Here is a 19,800-nt window from a genome sequence, read left to right as displayed (position 1 = left end):
GGCGGAGCCTCTGTACTACATACATACCTCACTATATACATGGTACCTAATTCTCCCGTGAAGGCGCCGTTAGCAAGTACTTACAAGTATAAGCGGGGGCTGTAAGTGCGAATATATACTTTATAGGTACGGTACCTGAAAAGCACTAGTATATCGATGAATAGACTGGTGGGTGTCCTCGTAAGTCTTTCCGGTTAACCAATTAAATATCTCTATCTACATCACGTCTCTCCACGGCAAGGGTCTACTGGCCCCCCTTGAGATCCCACAACTCTACATACCTAGGTACATACGAACCAACAAGAAACTTAAATCATTCAACCTCACTGCCTCACCGCCCGGAAATGTAAAAAAGCGGAGCTTTTTAATGGTTTAATGGGTTGATCTAAAGCTTACTGCGTCACTAGAGACAGGACGAATGTACAACGAAGCTATTTAGTTGGTGGATTGGAGATGACAGGTTCAAAGAGTTTAAGGGTCCGGCTGTATTCTCTTCTTTCCCCTACCTCCAAGCTTCTCCCCAGACTCTACCATAAATAGGTACAGATACTGCAGATACTGCATAACACATCAACGTCGAGACGCTTTGCGGTGTAAAAGTTTACTAAGTAACACTAATCCTTACCTTACCCTACCTTACCTTCACTTCCCTACATAAGGTCCGGTGCTTGTCTTAAATCTTTGTTTTTATTGTTTCTATGTTCGCCACTCCTCCCTACATGAGAGAAATTGTCACTCTCGATTGTCAAATATTGAAGCTTGGTAAATGTCAATGGCTCTGAATATCTGCCTTCGACAGCAAGAGATTCAGTCGACAGGCTATTCATAATAACTACCGAGTCACGCAACATAATTCGTCTCATTTCGAACAACCCGAGCAACCGTTGCTATCTGAATAACCTGAAATCTTGTATATCAGCTGCTATTCTTCTTGAGCTGTTATTAATAAGTTGTCTAACTCAGAATCCTGAGTTGATGTAAGTCAGGCACTTTGGAGCATTGGCCATAATAGGATAATCACCAGCTAATTGACTAGATATCTTGTTTAACATCAGTCGCTCCACCGAGTGAATCACAGTCTTTTTCGCTACTTGGCCAGAGTCCACTTCCATTTAACTCGCTTTCCCATCTTTATTATACTGGGTTAAATTATATTCTTCATTATACATCATCTACCGATCAAAAAAAGACAGGCGCAAGATGAAGTTCGGAAGAAAGTAAGGATCACCAGCATATCTGAGAACATATTATAATTATTCGTCCAAGAGCTAACGCTTTTTTCTTTTTATAGTTTACCTCGTAACCAAGTCCCCGAGTGGGCATCCTCATACATCGATTACAAAGGCCTAAAGAAGTTGATCAAGGCAGCTACGAATGCTGTGAATGCGGGAGAGGACGTTGATCTAGCAGGTGGGCTAATTTCTCGACGCTACGTCGAAACCCGTTGCACCCCCTAACCTGATACCCACAGAGTTTTTCTTCGCTCTGGACCGTAACCTCGAAGATGTCGATTCCTTCTACAATAAGAAGTTTGCCGAGGCCCATCGCCGTATCAAGTTACTCGAGGATAGATATGGTAGGAGCCCGGAGGTCGTCGCAGAATTGGATGACCAGGAGAGCGAAGAGCTTATGGGAGCTCTGCTTGAGCTTCGAAATCAGTTACGCAACCTACAATGGTTTGGCGAAATCAATCGCAGAGGTTTCGTAAAGATCACAAAGAAGCTAGATAAGAAAGTACCGAACACGACTACTCAGCAACGATACATTACGACCAAGGTTGACCCTAAGCCTTTCGCTAAGGATACCACTGTTGTACGGCTGATTAACGAGATTAACAAGTGGCTCTCCGCGCTTGGAGATGCGCAGAATTTCGACGATGCCAAGTCGGATAAGTCTGGGCGCTCGGTGCGTTCGCTTGGAAGAGTAACTGCGAAGGTCATGTTAAACGTCTCGCAACCCGTTCTAGACCAGCTCGATGCCGCTATTCGTAAAGATGACATCGCAACACTACAGAGTAGCTTAGCAAGCGAGAAGTTGGTGACACCCGAACAGGCCTCGCAGGAGATGCTGCTTAACCTCTTGCAGCGTTCTATTTCCGCTCGGTCAAGGGCCTGCATCACACATCTCTTAGGGCAAATCAAGACATTGGACGAACCGGGAGACATAAATGAGCGCAATTGCGTTCACCGTCTAGTCATCCATATTGGACGGAGTAAATCATCACAAGTTGGCGATCTAGAACCCAACGCGGTCTCTCTTCCAATAAAGTCTCACTTTAATAGTCACTATGTAGCGCCACCCCAAACTAATGGCTCGACGGCGACACGATCGGTAAACGGAAATGGCCCTGGGACGCAGCTATTAAGCAAGGAAGACGAAACAGTACAGCTCCTGTGCTATCTTCTCGATTCCCTCCAAGGAGAGCAGCGCCGCGCGTTGCTAGCTAGGGACACACTGGGCCGTATGCCTCTTCATTATGCGGCGCAATTCGGCATTGTCGTTCTCTGCCAAGTCGTCATGGCGAAAATGCAGGAATGGGGTCAATTTAATGTCGAAGATGGAATTGATGCTCCTCAGTGGCAGGATAAAGAAGGCAATGCGCCACTTCATCTTGCAGTCATCGGTGGTCATCCATTGACTACGAAATGTCTCTTACAAGGAGAGAACTGGCAGGGACCGACTCATAAAGAAGGTGTTGCTAGGAAATCTGTGTCTAAATCCAGCGCCGTATTGGCATTGGCTACGAAATCCAATTTCGTATACATTGTGCGGATGCTTGTGGAGGCCGGTATAGATATAAACTGGCAAGACGAGACAGGAGAGACTGCGTTGCATATTGCTGCTAGGTTTGGACACGTCGAGTGTGTTAAGATCCTACTTGAGGGCTCACCCGAGCAAAAAGTAAACTTGGAATTGCCGGAGAAATCGTTTGCATGGACTCCTCTGCACATATCGGCCGTGGATGGACATCTTCCTGTGGCGCAACTACTAGTAGAAGCGGGAGCAGATGTTGGGAAAATGGATTCTTTCGGGTGGACTGCTAAAGAACACGCAGCTTTACGAGGACATCTGAACATAGCGAAGCTACTCGCGGAGCATGAAGTTAGCTCACTATCTGCGAATGGCGCGGATGATACTCAAGCACCGCCTTCGGTTTCGTCCTCGCCTCCAGAAACGTTATCTCTCGAAGACCGAAGGTCAGATGGGAGCACCCGGATCACGGAGCCAATTAAATCTTTTGGTCATCGTTATCTAAAAGATAACAGCCTTGTGATGGTGAGCTTAGGTTCCATGGACATGCGGAAGAATATCGAAGCTGTCAAACTCGACCGTGTTCCTTTAACGGCAGCGCATACCAATCAGCTTGACACGGCCCTATCCGTTGTGGTTTCAGCCCAGGGGGCGCAGGGAGAGCCAACTATCATTGATCTGCCAGTACACGAAAACATATCCACTGAGCCAATCTTGTTTACTACCTCGGATGCCTCAAATGTTAGGTTACTCTTCGACATCGTACCTACCTACTCTGGTAATGAGAAGAACAAGGTCGGCCGCGCGGTAGCGTTGTTATCATCTGTCCGTCCGTCACTTGGGACGAAGCGAATGAACCTTCAGGGCGATGTATGTGTACCAATCCTGGGCGCAAACCTGGAAGTTATCGGTGCTGTTAACTTTAACTTCCTCATCATCACGCCATTCTCGCATCCAAATATGGAAATCAATTCTCACCAAACGTATTGGAAGAAGTTGTCCTCTACTATGGTCTTCGGTCATCGTGGTCTTGGCAAGAATTTCCTCGAGAACAAATCGCTCCAGTTGGGCGAGAACACGGTTTCGTCATTCATCGCTGCGGCTAACTTGGGAGCTCATTATGTTGAATTCGATGTCCAGCTCACCAAAGACCACGTACCTGTCATATATCACGATTTCTTAGTGAGCGAGACAGGTATAGATGCGCCGGTTCATACATTGACTTTAGAGCAATTTCTCCATATCAACAATGAGTCTCATCCAGGACCTGGAAATGAAACCCCTGACAAAAAAAGGGATGATATTAATGGTAACGGTGTAAAAGAGCCGGGACCGAGGCAAAGATCTCTTTCTGTGGACTTGGCTAAAGGTGTGAAGAGCAATCTTGACGAGCGTATGAAATATACGCTCAACTTTAAAAAGAAGGGTTATAAGGCAAACACCAGAGGAAATTTTGTTCAAGCGCCGTTTGCCACCCTTGAGGAGCTCTTCAAGAAAGTACCAGAAAATGTCGGGTTCAATATTGAGATGAAGTACCCCATGCTACTCGAGAGCGAGAAAGAGGATATGGATACGTATGCGATTGAGCTCAATTCATTCTGCGACACCGTCTTGAATAAGGTGTACGACTTGACTAAGAATCGTCATATCATCTTCAGCAGTTTCAACCCCGACATCTGCCTGTGCCTCAGCTTTAAGCAACCGAGTATTCCGATTTTATTTTTGACAGATGCGGGGAGCGAAGAGGTCAGCGACATTAGAGCTAGCAGTCTTCAGGAGGCTATCCGATTCGCGAGCCGCTGGAATCTGCTGGGGATTGTGAGTAACGCGGAGTCGTTCGTGAACAGTCCCCGGCTGGTCAAGGTGGTGAAGCAGACTGGGTTGATCTGCGTCAGCTACGGAGTTCAGAACAATGATCCTACGTTAGTTCAGGTAAGTTATTCTACATAAAATTAAAACGAGTTAAGAGGCTAACAATCGTTTCACTATATAGCGCCAAGTTAAGGAAGGTATTGATGCGGTGATCGTAGATAACGTCCTTGCGATCCGTCGGGGGTTAACGAAGGATGACTGAGTATTACATACCTCTAGAACATACCTATAGAGAGAGAGAGAGAGAGAGAGAGAGAGAGAGAGCTAGACTCATTAGACCTAACAAGAATGAGTACCTAATATAAGAGATAAATTAGGATCATTTAGCCTTCAGTTAGGGACTCATTAATCTATCTTAGGCAGCTTAGCGATGACTCTGCTAGATATCAATAGATCCGCGGTGTGTTGAGTACCTTAAATACTCATGATATAATTCACTGGTAATGTGCTAGGTTGGTCTTTATATGGGCCGTTATTCATAAGTGAATGGTATAATGAATGGTGTATCCACTATCGTCGAAGCTAATTGCTAGAGGCATGGAGCGAAGTTGATTTTGACGTATCCACGTGGGTGATCCAACTGTGACGACATCTAGTGATAGCGATAAGCGATAGCCTTCTACCCACAGCTGAGCAAAATTGTTGAACCAAAATATGCACTTAAGCGCGTCCGGTTCTAAACTTTCGCCGAAGACCGGCCGATTGGTAAGGACAGCCAGCACCCAGCAACCTGCCGGTGATCACATCACCAACGCAAACCAAACCTGCAAGACATTCGCCGCAATTTTCCTTGAGTTTCTAATTCTAGTGACTACTACCAAGGCTTTGCAATTCCCGTTCGAGGAGAATGCGGCCTCCTTCCCAATCACCAATCAGAAGCTGATCGCTCTTCTCTTTCTTTAGATTCATTTCTATCTACTAGATTAGGTGAATTTACGCTGTGAATTGGTATTTTTTCTATTTATATTTCTATTTATTCTTAACCTCGCCGCCACTCTTTGCGCATATTACGTCTACCTATTCTTTGAATCCTTCAATGCGAGCAACTATCAAATAGCCAACACTGACTGACCAAGCGCATACTTGAGCCAAGTCGCCATGGCGTTTCAAACGTCAGCTCTGCCGAGCATCGCGGCGGCGACTACGGATTTATGGCCGTCAATATTAAAAACGTTGATGGTATCATTCCGAGCGCCGGCGCTGCCGCCTTTGAATCCAAAATTACCACGAACCCCAAAACTCGAATCAAATCATCAACAGGCGCATGCCCAGTCTAAGCCCTCTCCGGTTATTCCCAAGTTTGAACTTCCCGAGTTTCTTCGAAATGCCCAACACGATGCCCGTCTCATGCCCACCGCCTCTGTAAAGAATATTCCGGCTCCCTTCGATATTCGCTCCTCGATTTCGAGTATGCAGCGTACCGCGCTCATTGCAGCGAACCCGGTGGTGCATCGTCTATATCCACAATATTTATCGGTCCGCTCTATCTCGACGTCCACTACTCCACGTATATTCTCGAACCAGTTAACGAAGATGAATCTGCCCCAACGCCGATCTTTTCAGACTGGTGGTCTGTCTAGGAACTTGCTTGCCCATATGGAAGAGTCTGCCAACAGGAACCCAACTAGTGCCACCGCTCAAAACGCATTCTATCAGGCCCTCTTGAAAGCTAATATGCCCGCTATCATCATTGAGAGATATCAGTCTGGACGCTTTGCAACGAACGGTGCTGCAGCAGAAGCGTACCATAAAGCCTTGAATATGTTAACTCCGAATGGTGGCCAGGGAATTCAAGACGAGGATATCAACCAAACCGTTAAGAATCTACCCGGAGACCTAACTCCTACACAAGTCCAAGCTGTCACCCAGGCTCTAGCTGCTCGATCCCGCGGTAGCAACCTAGCCGTCTCCAAAGGCGGCCAGGCGACGGGTGGCAAGGATGGCCCACTTCACGTTGTCGTCGATGAGACCCTTGGTGGCAGTGTCTTTCGCTGGGTTAAATTTCTTCTCTGGTTCTGTCTCTTCACCTATCTCAGTTTAGTCGTTGTGACTATGCTTATCGATGCCTTGAGTGTTTTTAAACGTCCTGGCGGCAAAGTTGAAAGTGAGGTCAAAGCGGAACATCAGAAGACTCGATTCTCAGATGTGCACGGTGCTGACGAAGCTAAGGAGGAATTGCAGGAAATGGTCGACTTTCTGCGCAACCCCGACAAGTTCTCCCAACTAGGCGGTAAACTCCCTAAAGGTATTCTGCTGGTAGGTCCTCCTGGTACTGGAAAAACACTTCTCGCGAGGGCAGTCGCTGGCGAGGCTGGTGTTCCGTTCTTCTACATGTCCGGTAGCGAATTCGATGAGGTTTATGTTGGCGTTGGTGCGAAGAGAGTCCGAGATCTCTTTGCCGCTGCCAAATCTAAGTCGCCTGCTATAGTCTTCATTGACGAACTTGATGCCATAGGCGGCCGTCGAAATGCGCGCGACGCAGCATATGTGAAGCAGACTCTGAACCAACTCCTTACTGAACTCGACGGATTCGATCAGACCAGCGGTGTTATTATCATCGGTGCTACTAATTTCCCAGAGTTACTCGACAAGGCCCTTACACGACCAGGTCGTTTCGACCGTCATGTCGTTGTTGACCTGCCTGACGTCCGTGGTCGTCTTGCCATCCTTAAGTACCACTCCCAGAAAATCAAAGCTGCTAAGGATGTCGATCTCCAAGCTATCGCCTTAGGTACTTCTGGACTTTCCGGCGCCGAGCTCGAAAATATTGTTAACCAGGCCGCTGTTCACGCAAGCAAGGCGAAGGCGGCCTCAGTTAGGAAAGAAGATTTCGATTGGGCTAAGGACAGAGTCATCATGGGCGCCGAGCGAAAGACAATGGTTATAAGCGCCGAGGAGAAAGAAATGACAGCTTATCACGAGGCTGGTCACGCGCTTGTCAACCTATTGACCAAGGGTTCTGGCTCAAGCTTGTACAAAGTCACCGTCCTACCTCGCGCACACTCACTAGGCCACACGGCCTCTTTACCAGAAATGGACAAATATTCTTACACTATAAGCAATTATCTAGCCCGGATAGAGATGTGTCTAGGAGGTAAACTGGCTGAAGAGATTGTCTATGGAGTTAACCAAGTTACTAGTGGCGCGTCATCGGTAAGAGTGCACCCTACGTTTACTTTTTCATATTTGAGTATGGATTTGTACTAATAATATCTATTTAGGATCTCCAAGCAGCAACCGCTGTCGCCTTCGACATGGTCGCAAGCTTGGGCATGTCTTCCAAGCTCGGAAATATGGAGTACAGGAGCCGATACGACTCCCTGAGCAGCGAAACCAGAGCTCAAGTCGAATCTGAAGTCCAACGCACACTGAACGAAGCTTACGAGCGAGCTCGGAAACTGCTGATGGATCATCGCAAGGAACTTGACCTCCTAGCTAAGGCGTTAGTCGAGTACGAGACGCTGAGCAAAGAGGAAGTTGAGAAAGTTATCCGTGGTGAACGGTTACCTAACCGTATAGCCGTTCCGAAAGGCCCTATGACCATCCCGTCGTCCGCCAAGCCTCCAGCCCCAGGCGAACTGGCACCCCCTGCTCCGGGAGGGGATGACGGCCCACCCCCGCCGCCGGTTCCGCCAGCACCGGGCGGACTCGCCCCGAAAACTCTCCCTCAGGATGGTTCAAGCGAGAAACGGGATAGCTAATCTAGTGTTTATTAGTAGTTTATCTATATTATCATACCTCGATGCCCAGCTTCCGTCGAAGATGAGATAGGGAAGCCGGCGGCTAGCTATAACCATGCATAGTGGCGAGTGTGCCGAGCTCAGGATTGTGTTAGGTGGCATTGCCATGTAAGCACTATCTGTGCACAGCGCAGCTGATATGACAAGCGCAGAGAAAGCGAGAAGGGAGGGGAACACCACTTGAAGCGTTAGCTATAGCCTATAGCCCACTCATGTAAGATGATCGAGGTCCGCAGAGGCGGTCGGGTGTCTGTATTAGCGCGTCTTATAGGGTATCACCACTATACTATTGCCTACCGTTATTGTGAATAATCGAAGGAGGCAGTTAACAGTTAGGTCTATCTTTTTCTTGCGTATGTGTATTATGTTACCCTTTGAAAATAGAAATAAGATCATACATGTAGACAAGTGTTACAGATAAAGAAAAAGGCTCGAAAAAAAAATTTCTCGAAAAGAGAAATATCGTACGAAATTGTTATTATATTAGTTACCAAAGGAACGTTGTATGCATTTGATTGCTTGCCCACTGAGACAATTCGACATATACTAGTTAGTGAATGAATACATTTATACTCGAACTATTACGTTGGTGATCTTCATACGAGATTATTTACCAAGATAGTTGGCTGTTTGCTAATGTGAGAATTTAGGGATAGAAGTTTCGACCTCTTCATTCCTCGTTTATATATAAGACTATAGCAGGCAATCTGTAATACAACTATTGCAATATAAAGGAAGCCAGCCGGAAGAAAAATGAACAGAGACAGATAAGATAGATTGGATTAAAAAAAGATTTAAAACGTACAACACCAGGGATTCGCTGGTCGTCACCGACCCAACTACTAATCCGGCAATATCTAGCTTGTCTAGGGGAGAGCGGACGGGATCCCGAATTTTCTAGATCTTATGGTCGTACGTGATGTCTTGTTGTGTCGTTAGGGCTTATATTACTTCCTTGGTTGTCCTACGTATATCTGTAAGTCGGTCCACCTCTATCCGTCCTTTTTCTAACACTTATACCACTACTCTTATTCGGGACTCTTTATAATTGGTGCAGCTGTAGAAAGTATCACAAGATTGCTCAGCAAAAACTTCTTCTCGTTGGAGTTGGCCACCTCGTAACGGTATATGGGACTTTCAAGCCCGGCTCATTCGACCGCGAGAGCAATGTCTCGTGCGTAATGAATTATTGTTATCGTATTAAGGGTAGTTTTACCTGGTATTCCAATTAGAGTACTGAAAGTAATATTACTCGGATAGCAGACATGGCTGCGGGCGACCTTTAGAACTACATGGAAATTATTCTCGGTCTGTAATGTTTTGGTTAATAATGTGCAGATGCTAGTAAAGCATAAACCTCGAACCATTCCGGCGATCTTATTTAAGGCTGTATTGGAATTGGAGTAAGAACTAAGAAGGTATCCCTTGATCTTGATCTTGATGGGAGTTTCCTTAACCTGTGTTATCCGGTAGCTTTATTGTCATTACTAAGCATTCTGAGCACCGGGGGGGGGGGGGGGGGGGGAGAGAGAGAGAGAGAGAGAGAGATGGGTGTCTACTCTGATTTCAAGGTCTGTACACTTACATGCAGTGCAGTTTCTCTCAGTAGAAAAGCCCTTGAACGCTGTTGCTGTTACTTTCCATTTCTGCAGTTCTAATGTAAGTAGTTGCGTTTAGGGGTAAGATATGTAGCACTTTCCTCTCCCAAACCCATGTGAAGCCCTTTAAGCTACACTAGACATATCATCATACGCGCTACTGCAGAAAGCAATAATTAATTTGGTTAATTCAATTTAGAGTTATTAAGTTGGCGAGCATGTTAAGTGAGTTTAGGTTCGGTTCCTACATATTGGCGTCAATGGTCTCTCGCATGTAGCTCATTCTCAACCGTCACACAAGCTACCTTGTTTTTAAGTTCAAGTAAGAAGCTACAAACGTGTTACTATACAATCGTTTCTTGTTATGTAACACTTCCAGGTTTATATACATAAGGCTATGGTGCTTCTTACTGGCTTTAAGGATTAGCTTCGTATTAGGTTTCAACTACTTTTTTTTACAGGAAGGGTCGATCTATACCTACCCATACCTACCCATACCTAAGTCTTCTGATCTGCTACTTGACTAGAGTAAGATTAACTAACACGACCCCGTGGAACCTTCCAAACGTGATTCCATCGTTAAGTGCTTCCTTAGGCCGGTGACGGGGAGTTGCCGGAGCTCGTAGGACCCGGGGGGTAAGCGGTGTTGTGGGTGACCTATGAATGTGATACTTGAACACTATGGAGATCAATACATATATAAGAACTAGGTACTTAAAAGATAAGACTACGAATATAACACTAGCAGGAAATATAATTATGAAGTTGAAGTCTTATTGAGGTATTTTTCATAACTATTCAGAACCGTAACCAGTACGAAGCGAATACCCAACAAAGACACACGAAGATCCTCATACTTAAAGTGATACATAGGAATAACTTCAAGACACGAATATATATAGCAAACAGATTATCTATAAATTTTATCTATTTGGTGAGAACTGATATTCATTTCCTTTTACAAACGTATTAAAAAACATGTCTTCTCCGCAACAATATACAGTGTGTCAATAGTAACTAATTCACTGTTGAGGCAGTTAGCCGCCACTATGGTCGGATAGGTAGATATCTGAATATCTAAACAGTCGTATACATATACAGAAGTTTTAACGGGTAGGTTCAAAGTTACGGATTATTCTAGGGGTTTTAACAGTGATCAGAGTTCTGCGGCTAGATAGCTAGACAGATAATTCATCTATGGCAATTTACCTCCTGTTTGTTATCTAAATTATATGCAAGATCGTACTTATGATTTGAGGTACGTTCAAGGGTTAAATATAAGTTGCTGTCAGTCTAAATTTTTGGGATCTTGCGGCTTGTCTAGAGCGAGTATTAGTATGTCTACTAGTAGTGAAACGGAAAGGCTTCGTTTCTAACTATAGAGGATGCGTATCATTGATAGGAAGACTAAGAGATAAGAAAGGAGAGCATCCATGGGAGTTCAACATAATATTTGCTAAAGACATAGATGGCCTCTACTTATTAGAAAGCTATATGTATTACAGAATATATAAATGCCATATCATTATCATGAACCGAGTGTATAATGGACTGCATTTGTTCTTACAAAACGGCAAGTAAGCGTCCTCTAGGCGATTTGGCTACTAGTTCAACTTCTTCGTCTCTCACCCAACCGAATAAACCAAATAACCGGTCCAACTAAGTCATCCGTATCTCTAGGTAGTCACAAAGAAGAACTCGCCACTCGTCTATAGGTTACATAAGTAACTAATGTCTCCGCTGTAAATCTTTCTACGATACTAACCATAATTTCGTATTGTTAGATGGAGCATTAAGCAACAATCAAAAGTTTCATACGCGTCCTTGCGGCAAAGGTCATACTAGCAAGTAACCAATCCAATTCAGTCAAGCCCCATCCATGTACATGTCGCGAGTAAGTAGGTAGATGAGCACCGGCATCAGGGGATAGGGGTAGCTAATATGCTGACTCGGCATAGCAGGCTCAGCTAAGTACTAGGTGTAAGTGCGAAGGGGAATAGTGTGAGCGACTCCTAAGTTCACCGCGTATTCGTCTTTGAGGCTTCCCTGGATGGTTTACCAGATTCGTCGGTGCCGTAGGGGAATGGAAATGACAATATTCCGCCCTTACATATGGAAGTTCCACTTATCCCCTTTTCCTCTGTCGACCTTAATAGGAACTTTCATACCAAAAAGGCACCCCTGGTCAGTTAGTTGACTACCTAAAGTAGTCATCGTCTTACCTATTCCGAGCGCCCCTCTTGGCGGAGATTTTACGAAGTATTCCTGGATAATATGTAAGCGATATCAACCCAATCCAAGAGTGTGCTTGGGTCGCTTATACGGTTATGAATGCCCAACCAATGGAGAGCGACAAGGTGTACAAGGCTTACTACAGAATGTATAGAGGATCTCAAGCATCAAGTACTCAACGTGGGCATCCGAGGATGCTGGGCGTACGGTCAGTGCGAAATTTGACACCTGGCTATCACAAGGTCATTGTATGAAAGCGTAAAGGTAGCCTAGCGGTCAAAATGGATAGCGGTCTTCCCGACGGTGGACCATGTCTCACGATGATGTTTATCTATCTAACCGTACATAAAATCATAAAAGTTGTGATATATCCTCTGAATGTGGCATTGCTAAACATTAAGGGTTGGACCTAGTGAAGTACCGTTGCCCTATGCAGCACTCTTGAACTTAGCGGTGTGTCTACATACTGAGGCTTCTAGAGTATTAACTACCGTACTTACCATACTACATCATTACTAGGCTATTTTCTTCCTTGTAAAGGCCCACTCGACCTAGGATGCGCATAATAGATGCAATTTCTACTAGCTTCTAGTGTTATTCGCGTTGAAGACCTTAAAAGACCTTGACAAAATAAGGCGGCTCAATGCCCTCAACTATCCACTTATTCAATGAGACCTACCATATTAGATTAGTCTGTACCATACTTTAGATACCTGGTATTCGGTTTAATCCGTTCCATCTACCACCGCGTATCCCGAGTCCTTGGACGTGGTATGTCGTATGTCGTCAACCGTCTTAGCCGTAGATACAAGGGCACCTTGTAACGTCGGCTCCGAGTTGCCACGTTTTAGATACGACGGCCCCAGTACCGGACTCCCGGGTAGAATAAGGGAGACGCCCAGAAAAGTACCCAGATGAATACCAATCCCTTACGTTTCCGCCACTTACCTGGCCACAAGAAAGAATCAAAATAGAAGAAAAAAGAAAAGCGAGACAATCTTACACTATGCCGGTATGTCGAAAAAATTGTGGATGTATAGATGAGTATACGTATCTTCCCGACCCTGACACGCATTATTGTGTTACACCTACCCAAGTACCTTGTAAGAATATTGGATATGACAAACAACGGACAACATGCTTTTCTAACATGCCTAGTATATCTCTACAGAATGACAGGTCAAAAGGCTCAAGGGCCTAAGCATAACGTGTTACTTTTACGTTCACACGCCTCGATAAACATTTGTGCTGGGGTATGACACTCAAGGTTAACAAATGTTTATACTACATAGTAAATAATCTATCTTGACATTCGTCAGCATAGCGGCGGAAGGGGAAACTATCAATATAGAATATTCCGAGTTATGTTCTATATTACTACCTAGGTATATTATCTATATGTTAACAATATCCGTATGTATAGACATATTTGTGCCTTAAAGGGCGCTGATACGTATGTCCATCCAAGGAAAACTACACACGTGGGTAGTCGTAAAGCTAATATGTTATATAGCGATAGGATACCCTATGCTATAGCACCAGGGAACTACCAGCGTTGGAAATCATATCTACTTATACCAATAAGATGAGAATATCTAATCACCTGGCATTATTATGGAATCGTCACTATTTGCCTTCTCACTACTCGCAACCACTTCAAGTCGAGAAGGAATGTCATATTTGCATGTGATATCCCCTGCATAGGTACTTTCAAGCCTGGTGTGCGGACTAGAGGTGACTAGAGGTGTCTGTCATAATGTGGCTTGCCTACAGCGCCTGGAAGGTAACACGACGTTTCGGTATTTAGTCTTACCGTGGGGGTTTTATGTCTTGTTGTCGGATCGATCACGGATTATGGTACGATAATTCAAGCAAGTGCTTCACCGGTGGCTTGCCCTACATTCGACGAAGTCGTGTGAATGGAGAATAGAATAATATCGGGCACGAGAGATAAGGCAGTTCGTTGACGATATAGTGGTTGCCGAAGATCCTGAAAGCATCCTAACCTGAACGGTGAATAGGGTCCTCGATGATATGGTTTTGTCAGTAATATGTGCTTGGTCACCGGTTGAACTTTCAAGAAACAAAGCTGGTGAATGTTATACCAAGATAAACTGGTTGCCGCGGGCGCTAGTATTTTATCTACATGTTAATATCATATGCCATCAAGACGGAAGAGCTGGCTAGGTCCTCGCCTCGAGAACACTTGGAAGAGTATGATATCATCTTACCGTGTCACCACAATCCAACTCTTTCATGACCATACCGTATAAAGCATGTTGGCATCTTCAGGTGGAATTATCATAGGCAGGTTACCTCGTATGCTCGCTCTTCAAGGTCCGACTCGGTAATACTAGGGGTCTATCGAAGGGGATTGGATGTTTCCTGGCGTTGGTGATCGGGATAGCAAGTCTATCTCTTCCTCATGAGCACATTGGGTACTTTCGCAGTCTATCTGTTTGGTTTCTACAAGGTCAGCTGGCGTATTTAATGAACGATTCAGGAGATGGCTTCGCTAATATTTCAAACACTCATAGCACCGATGATGACAGATCTCCAAATCGCCCCTTTTGATAGGAGCTCAAAGTAAGGAGTAATTCATTAGCGGATCTTATAGCTTCTTGGATTTCGGGTAGGAGAAACGATTACATCAGCTACGAATTCATTCTCCCTTGCGTTAGAACGTAACTATATACGCATTACGCAGCTCATTCACGTAAATTCGACGAGAGGGAGACATTTTGGCAACTTTAAACACTTGGGACTCTAGAAGCACTAAATCCTGAGGAACGATAAAAGTTTAGATCGTCTTACTCTTACGTCCGAGCACATTCGTTTGCCCCAGCCCCTACGCCAATTCGGTGGCTGGTATGTACCTACATAGTAAAAGTCATGATAGCATACATAGAATTTGAGATATATCAGAAATCTCCTTCCAAAAAGCCCATCATTGACCATAAAATCTTATTAACCTTCTAGTGGGTAGCTAAATTTGTTTCATAGGTCTACCCGCCACCGCCCAGAGACGTCTGTTCGCGGGAACCCCTGGGTGTTGACTTACATATCCGGACGTGACCTGCAGAATTTGAATCTCAGCGATTTGAAAGGGCGGTGTGGGTTTAGGGTTTAATCGAAACTCGCTATTTCTCTTGCTAGGCGGCGTCATATGCACAGAGTGAACGCGGAAGCTGGGCATTTTGCAATAGGTTGGCGATCAGACGTTTAAACAAGTTGATTCTCAAGAATCCGCGCGTGTGCATCTGCAAGAAGGTAACAACGGCGCCAACGACGGCGGCAGTGAATATGCAGCCCATTTCGTATTGCCGCGTAGCGATTCTTATCATTCTCTTTATGTTGCGTTGAACTTGGGTCTAACTTTCAACTCCAAGTCTGTCGCGCAAGTCCTCTTTCGTCACTGTCACTGGACTAAACTCCTTCTGATCGCGCAATGCAGCCCGGATGGTTTTTATCACACTTTTACATCTGATTTTGGATGCCCCCCGAGGTTGGGTAGAGAGTGGGGAGAAGGTCTTAAAAGAGTGATACGATATATCATTTTCCCCTGACTACATACGTCTGGACCTGCATAATGCAATCCAACGTCGGGTCTTCACCGGGGCCCCATGTGCCTTTTCTCTCTTCATTTCTACGTAATGTGGCATGGAAAGGTGAGCGAAGCCGGACCGCTTCTTCCATATTCTATTTTCTTAACAGAAATAGTAGTTACCTAACCTAGAGGTATGTTACTATGTAGGTATTGTTATGTTCTGAGCTGACAATCGCAATTTATTAGCAAAACCTTCCCTATAATATGATAGTTACTAGACCGCTGCAATTGAAAATAAACATTTCGATTAAAATTAAATAGAAACTCTACCGGTAGTCGGCAGTAGGAAAATTGATATACGTATGTGAACTTGATGATCAACTTGTGACCATGAGGTGCTTTTAATTATTTGCACGAAAGCCCTCCGCCACAGTGCTCCGTCGTAGTTCGAAATGCGGCAGTATGTGCAGGAACTTGCGATGATATTTCTCCGAATGCACTATAGTGGAGAGAAAATCTCAACTCTCGTGATGCCTAGCAAGATTTTACTGTTTCACGACGAAAGGGGGTAGATGGGATGGAAAATTGCTTCGGTGGAAGGTGACAGAAAAGGGATAGGCGATTCACCTTGCAGTAGTCCGCTATTTGCCGCGCAGTGCAGGAGGAGTATATGGGTATTAAGGGTTTGTCATCTTCCATGTCGTCTCCTTTCGTTGGAAAAAAAAAAAAAAAAAAAAAAAAAAAGGAAGAAGGAAAAACTCCGATTAGTTGCCGTATGTAGGTGCATTAGGTTAGCTATACACTATAGCTCGTGAAGAATGGTGAAGAGTAAAGGACCAAGTTGCATCGCAAAACTTGTAAACAACGATATTACAGCAAGGACGGTACATACGCAGGTCTATTGAAAGCGTATCAGCGGGGAAAGAAGTTATTACGAGGACTGCCATTCTCCCCGTAAGAAAGAGACTAATCCTAAGTTAGTTTGGTGGTCTTCGAAAATGGTGAAATATTTCGAGGGGCTGGACAGGTTGGACAGGCTTAAAATCCCACTCTTGAAAGTCTAGGATAGATGAACTTGGAAAGGGTTTAAAGAAAAAGAGTCAAGGGGGTTTCCCGGACGCCGTCTCGGAACTTCTCCCCGGAAAAAAAAAGTGTCCCCCACTCTACTGCAGAATACATACCTATGCATCATCCCCTACGACAAAAGATATATCTCTATGTAGAAACATAATTCTCTACATTTTGAGACGTGTAGTTTTTCTCTTGTCTACCTAAAAAATTTCCTCTTTTTTTTCTTTTCTTTTTTTCCACAGATAATATATGTATTTGTTCATAGCTAATGGTATTTTAAAGAGTAACTAATATATACATACAAGGTTACCCTAGGCAAATGTAATGATAGTAGCTTGACGCACAACGGGTGCTTACGACATATAAACTCCTCTTATCGTCAGTTTTATCGTAACGTATGGGATGGGTTAGAGATGTACGTGATCGCCGAGATAGCGGGTCGGCTCATACACACATAGTACGGATCCGTATCCAGCTGCACATTTAGACTCTGTCCCGTGATTAATCTTTCATGCATCTCTGCATGAACTTACCATCTCAGTGGGCTTTTTTCTCAAGCTATGCATGCAGTAGAATCATAAAGAGTCCCCGGAGCTGAGGAGAATCGTTATCCATATCAGGATATAAACCAGTCTGGCACGGTCTGGACCATCTCGTCAGCCTCGCTCACCTTGTTGTCTAATCCGATATTATGGGGTGAGAACCCACATAAGAACCATATTTGGGGCAGATCGACAGATGAATCTGCTACCAACGCCCTGGGGGACTGCCGTAACCCCTCATCGAAAGGTTTTTGCAGCAACTAGCAACTAGCAACTAACAACCTCGTTAAGTTAAGCTGCTGCATTTCTCCGGCTGGCAGCGGGACTAGCGACGGCATGGCGGATGTAGGCCGCGATGATACAAGTTCGTGCGTATTAGCAGGTCTTCGGCCATTTTTGTACGTAGGTAGGTTAGGTATCGATGATAGCGTAACATCTACTAGTAGTCGGGTGCTACATCGCGTTACAGAACCCTACAGAAAACATCCGGCAAAGAAAAGTTGGGGTCGGCAGATCGTTGCAAGACAGACATTGAAGACTCGCTTAGATCGCTAGGTATTCGGAAGTGGTCTTGCGGTACTTGGATCTGCGGAGTGTAATTCGGTGAGTTGAGACGTAAATATAAGGTCCCCAGGATATGGAATGGGTAAATGATGTCAGGGATAATCCGAAATAACCGAAATCTTCGGAATTCTTTAGGTTAGTGAAATTGGTTTAGGAATGTTTTAGATATTCTAAGGGTGGAAAATTATTAATTATTTCAACCAAATTTGAATATAAACGGTTTAGCTGATGAACATCATTCTCCCATTCTCCCATTCTCCCATCATCCCATCCTTCCATCCTTCCATCCTAACCACATATAAAGTATACCTATGCAGGTATGTAGTCTCTTTATCTACATAGTATATGGCGAAGTTACGTATCTAGTGTATTTACATAATTATACCTTGTGTACGAGCCCTGTTATGAGCCCTGTCCATACAATCGCTATCCTGGTAAATTGCATCCGCTCCAGTGTTACATCGTGAAATGGATAGACATGAAGTAGACTAAACCTTTATGGTCAAAACTACCCAGGTAGCTATGACTAAGGTACATACCTACATAGATTCAGGACCTTGCATATCTGACGCTAGGTACGCTGGCCGATGTTACGATATTGGAGAAGAGAAAAATTGTTTCATTTCATAGACGGGAACTAAAACCGAACGGGGATGACGACAATGATGATGCCGGTGGCATTTTTAAGATTTCGGTTGTAAAAACGACATTGCGGGCGAACACGTGGATCGATGGATCTGCTGCAAGGGCAAAACACGTCGCAAACTCCGATCCCGGTCTATAAGTTACCCGAGAGTCCCTTGTTGTTGCTCCGTAGATGGGAGATGGGTAGTATATAAACATTACGAATTGATAGACCATGACGTCGGGGACCTTTTAATAACGACAATTTTAGGCTTTATAATTGAAATACAATGCCGATTTTAATATGTAAACGATCGTCCCTCTTTACTCAATATTCACCATTATCAGGTACTTGTTTGATTAATAACCTTGGCAAAATAAAACTTTATACAGCATTAATGGAAATATGTAGCCCGTTAAGCTTGCACTGCTAAAAAGCTGACAGGTACCTCTTTTAGACCAACTAGATTACAATCCTCTTTTGGGGAAATCCCCTGGCGTACAGTGTGGAGGTATGACATGTCAGCCCAGGAAAAGCCCCTGCCGGCAATCCATGGGTACCCCTTGCTAATATGCATCTAAAATAGCGTGGATTCTCTGCCCTTGCATCTGCAGTACAACGGTTTAGGTAGCCTAGTGTAAGTTTACTTAGTTGCAGGTTGCAGTAACTAGCGGCATACTTTAGGTATATTACTTGTAATTAGTGGAAGTTCGTAACAGATAAGGTAACAACTTCGTAGTATTAGCCACATTCGTTAAGCTCTCTCTCATCAACACTCCACTTGGAAATAAGACCGATCCTAACCAACTTTTTACATACCTACCAACATAGTGTAAAGCAGTAAATATGTGCTGAGCGTGGAGGGTAAAAGGGCTATGCATTCAAGTATTTGATCCTTGGCATATTCCCTAAATCTGATAAAAACATTATACATACATACATACAGCGTCCCTGATCATTGAGTGGTTCGATGCTTTGGCGATCCGTGTTGAGATCAGACCAGGACCCTCTCTCTAGACGGTCCGCCGCGCGCAGCGCACGTATGGGGTTTCCATGATAAGGTTTCTAAATTCCAACCAGGTTCCTTTGCGAGAGGTTCAGAGTGGAAATAATAAGCTAAGACAAGTTACAGGAGTAGGTAATTATTTTACACGGTAGTCCCACCACCTACCCGCATCTATTACAATGCTTTCAGCTGGTCAAATTGCCAATACCAATGTCGGCTAACGAATTGTGGCCGTAATAGTTAAGAAACCTA

The 19,800-nt window shown here is 44.5% G+C and overlaps 2 protein-coding genes across 2 annotated transcripts; both read left to right on the top strand.

The window, feature by feature from the left end:
- Positions 1–1,200: 1,200 nt before the first annotated feature.
- On the top strand, positions 1,201–4,825 carry GL218_00622 (Glycerophosphodiester phosphodiesterase GDE1; the record flags this gene model as incomplete). Its single annotated transcript, XM_033577052.1, has 4 exons — positions 1,201–1,217; positions 1,292–1,410; positions 1,472–4,683; positions 4,745–4,825. 4 exons carry the CDS (start codon positions 1,201–1,203, stop codon positions 4,823–4,825), a joined length of 3,429 nt encoding a protein of 1,142 aa, XP_033441854.1.
- Positions 4,826–5,721: 896 nt separating this feature from the next.
- On the top strand, positions 5,722–8,324 carry GL218_00621 (Mitochondrial inner membrane i-AAA protease supercomplex subunit YME1; the record flags this gene model as incomplete). The annotated part of the gene is made up of 2 exons (XM_033577051.1): positions 5,722–7,776; positions 7,845–8,324. The coding sequence occupies 2 exons, from the start codon at positions 5,722–5,724 to the stop codon at positions 8,322–8,324; spliced, it is 2,535 nt and encodes an 844-aa protein (XP_033441853.1).
- Between the last annotated feature and the right edge of the window lie 11,476 nt (positions 8,325–19,800).

Source organism: Daldinia childiae (genome assembly GCF_008694065.1).
Source record: "Daldinia childiae strain JS-1345 chromosome Unknown Scaffold1, whole genome shotgun sequence".
Taxonomy (NCBI): domain Eukaryota; kingdom Fungi; phylum Ascomycota; class Sordariomycetes; order Xylariales; family Hypoxylaceae; genus Daldinia; species Daldinia childiae.
The sequence above is the reverse complement of the archived record's forward strand: the minus strand, read 5'-3'. Positions and strand labels throughout refer to the sequence as shown.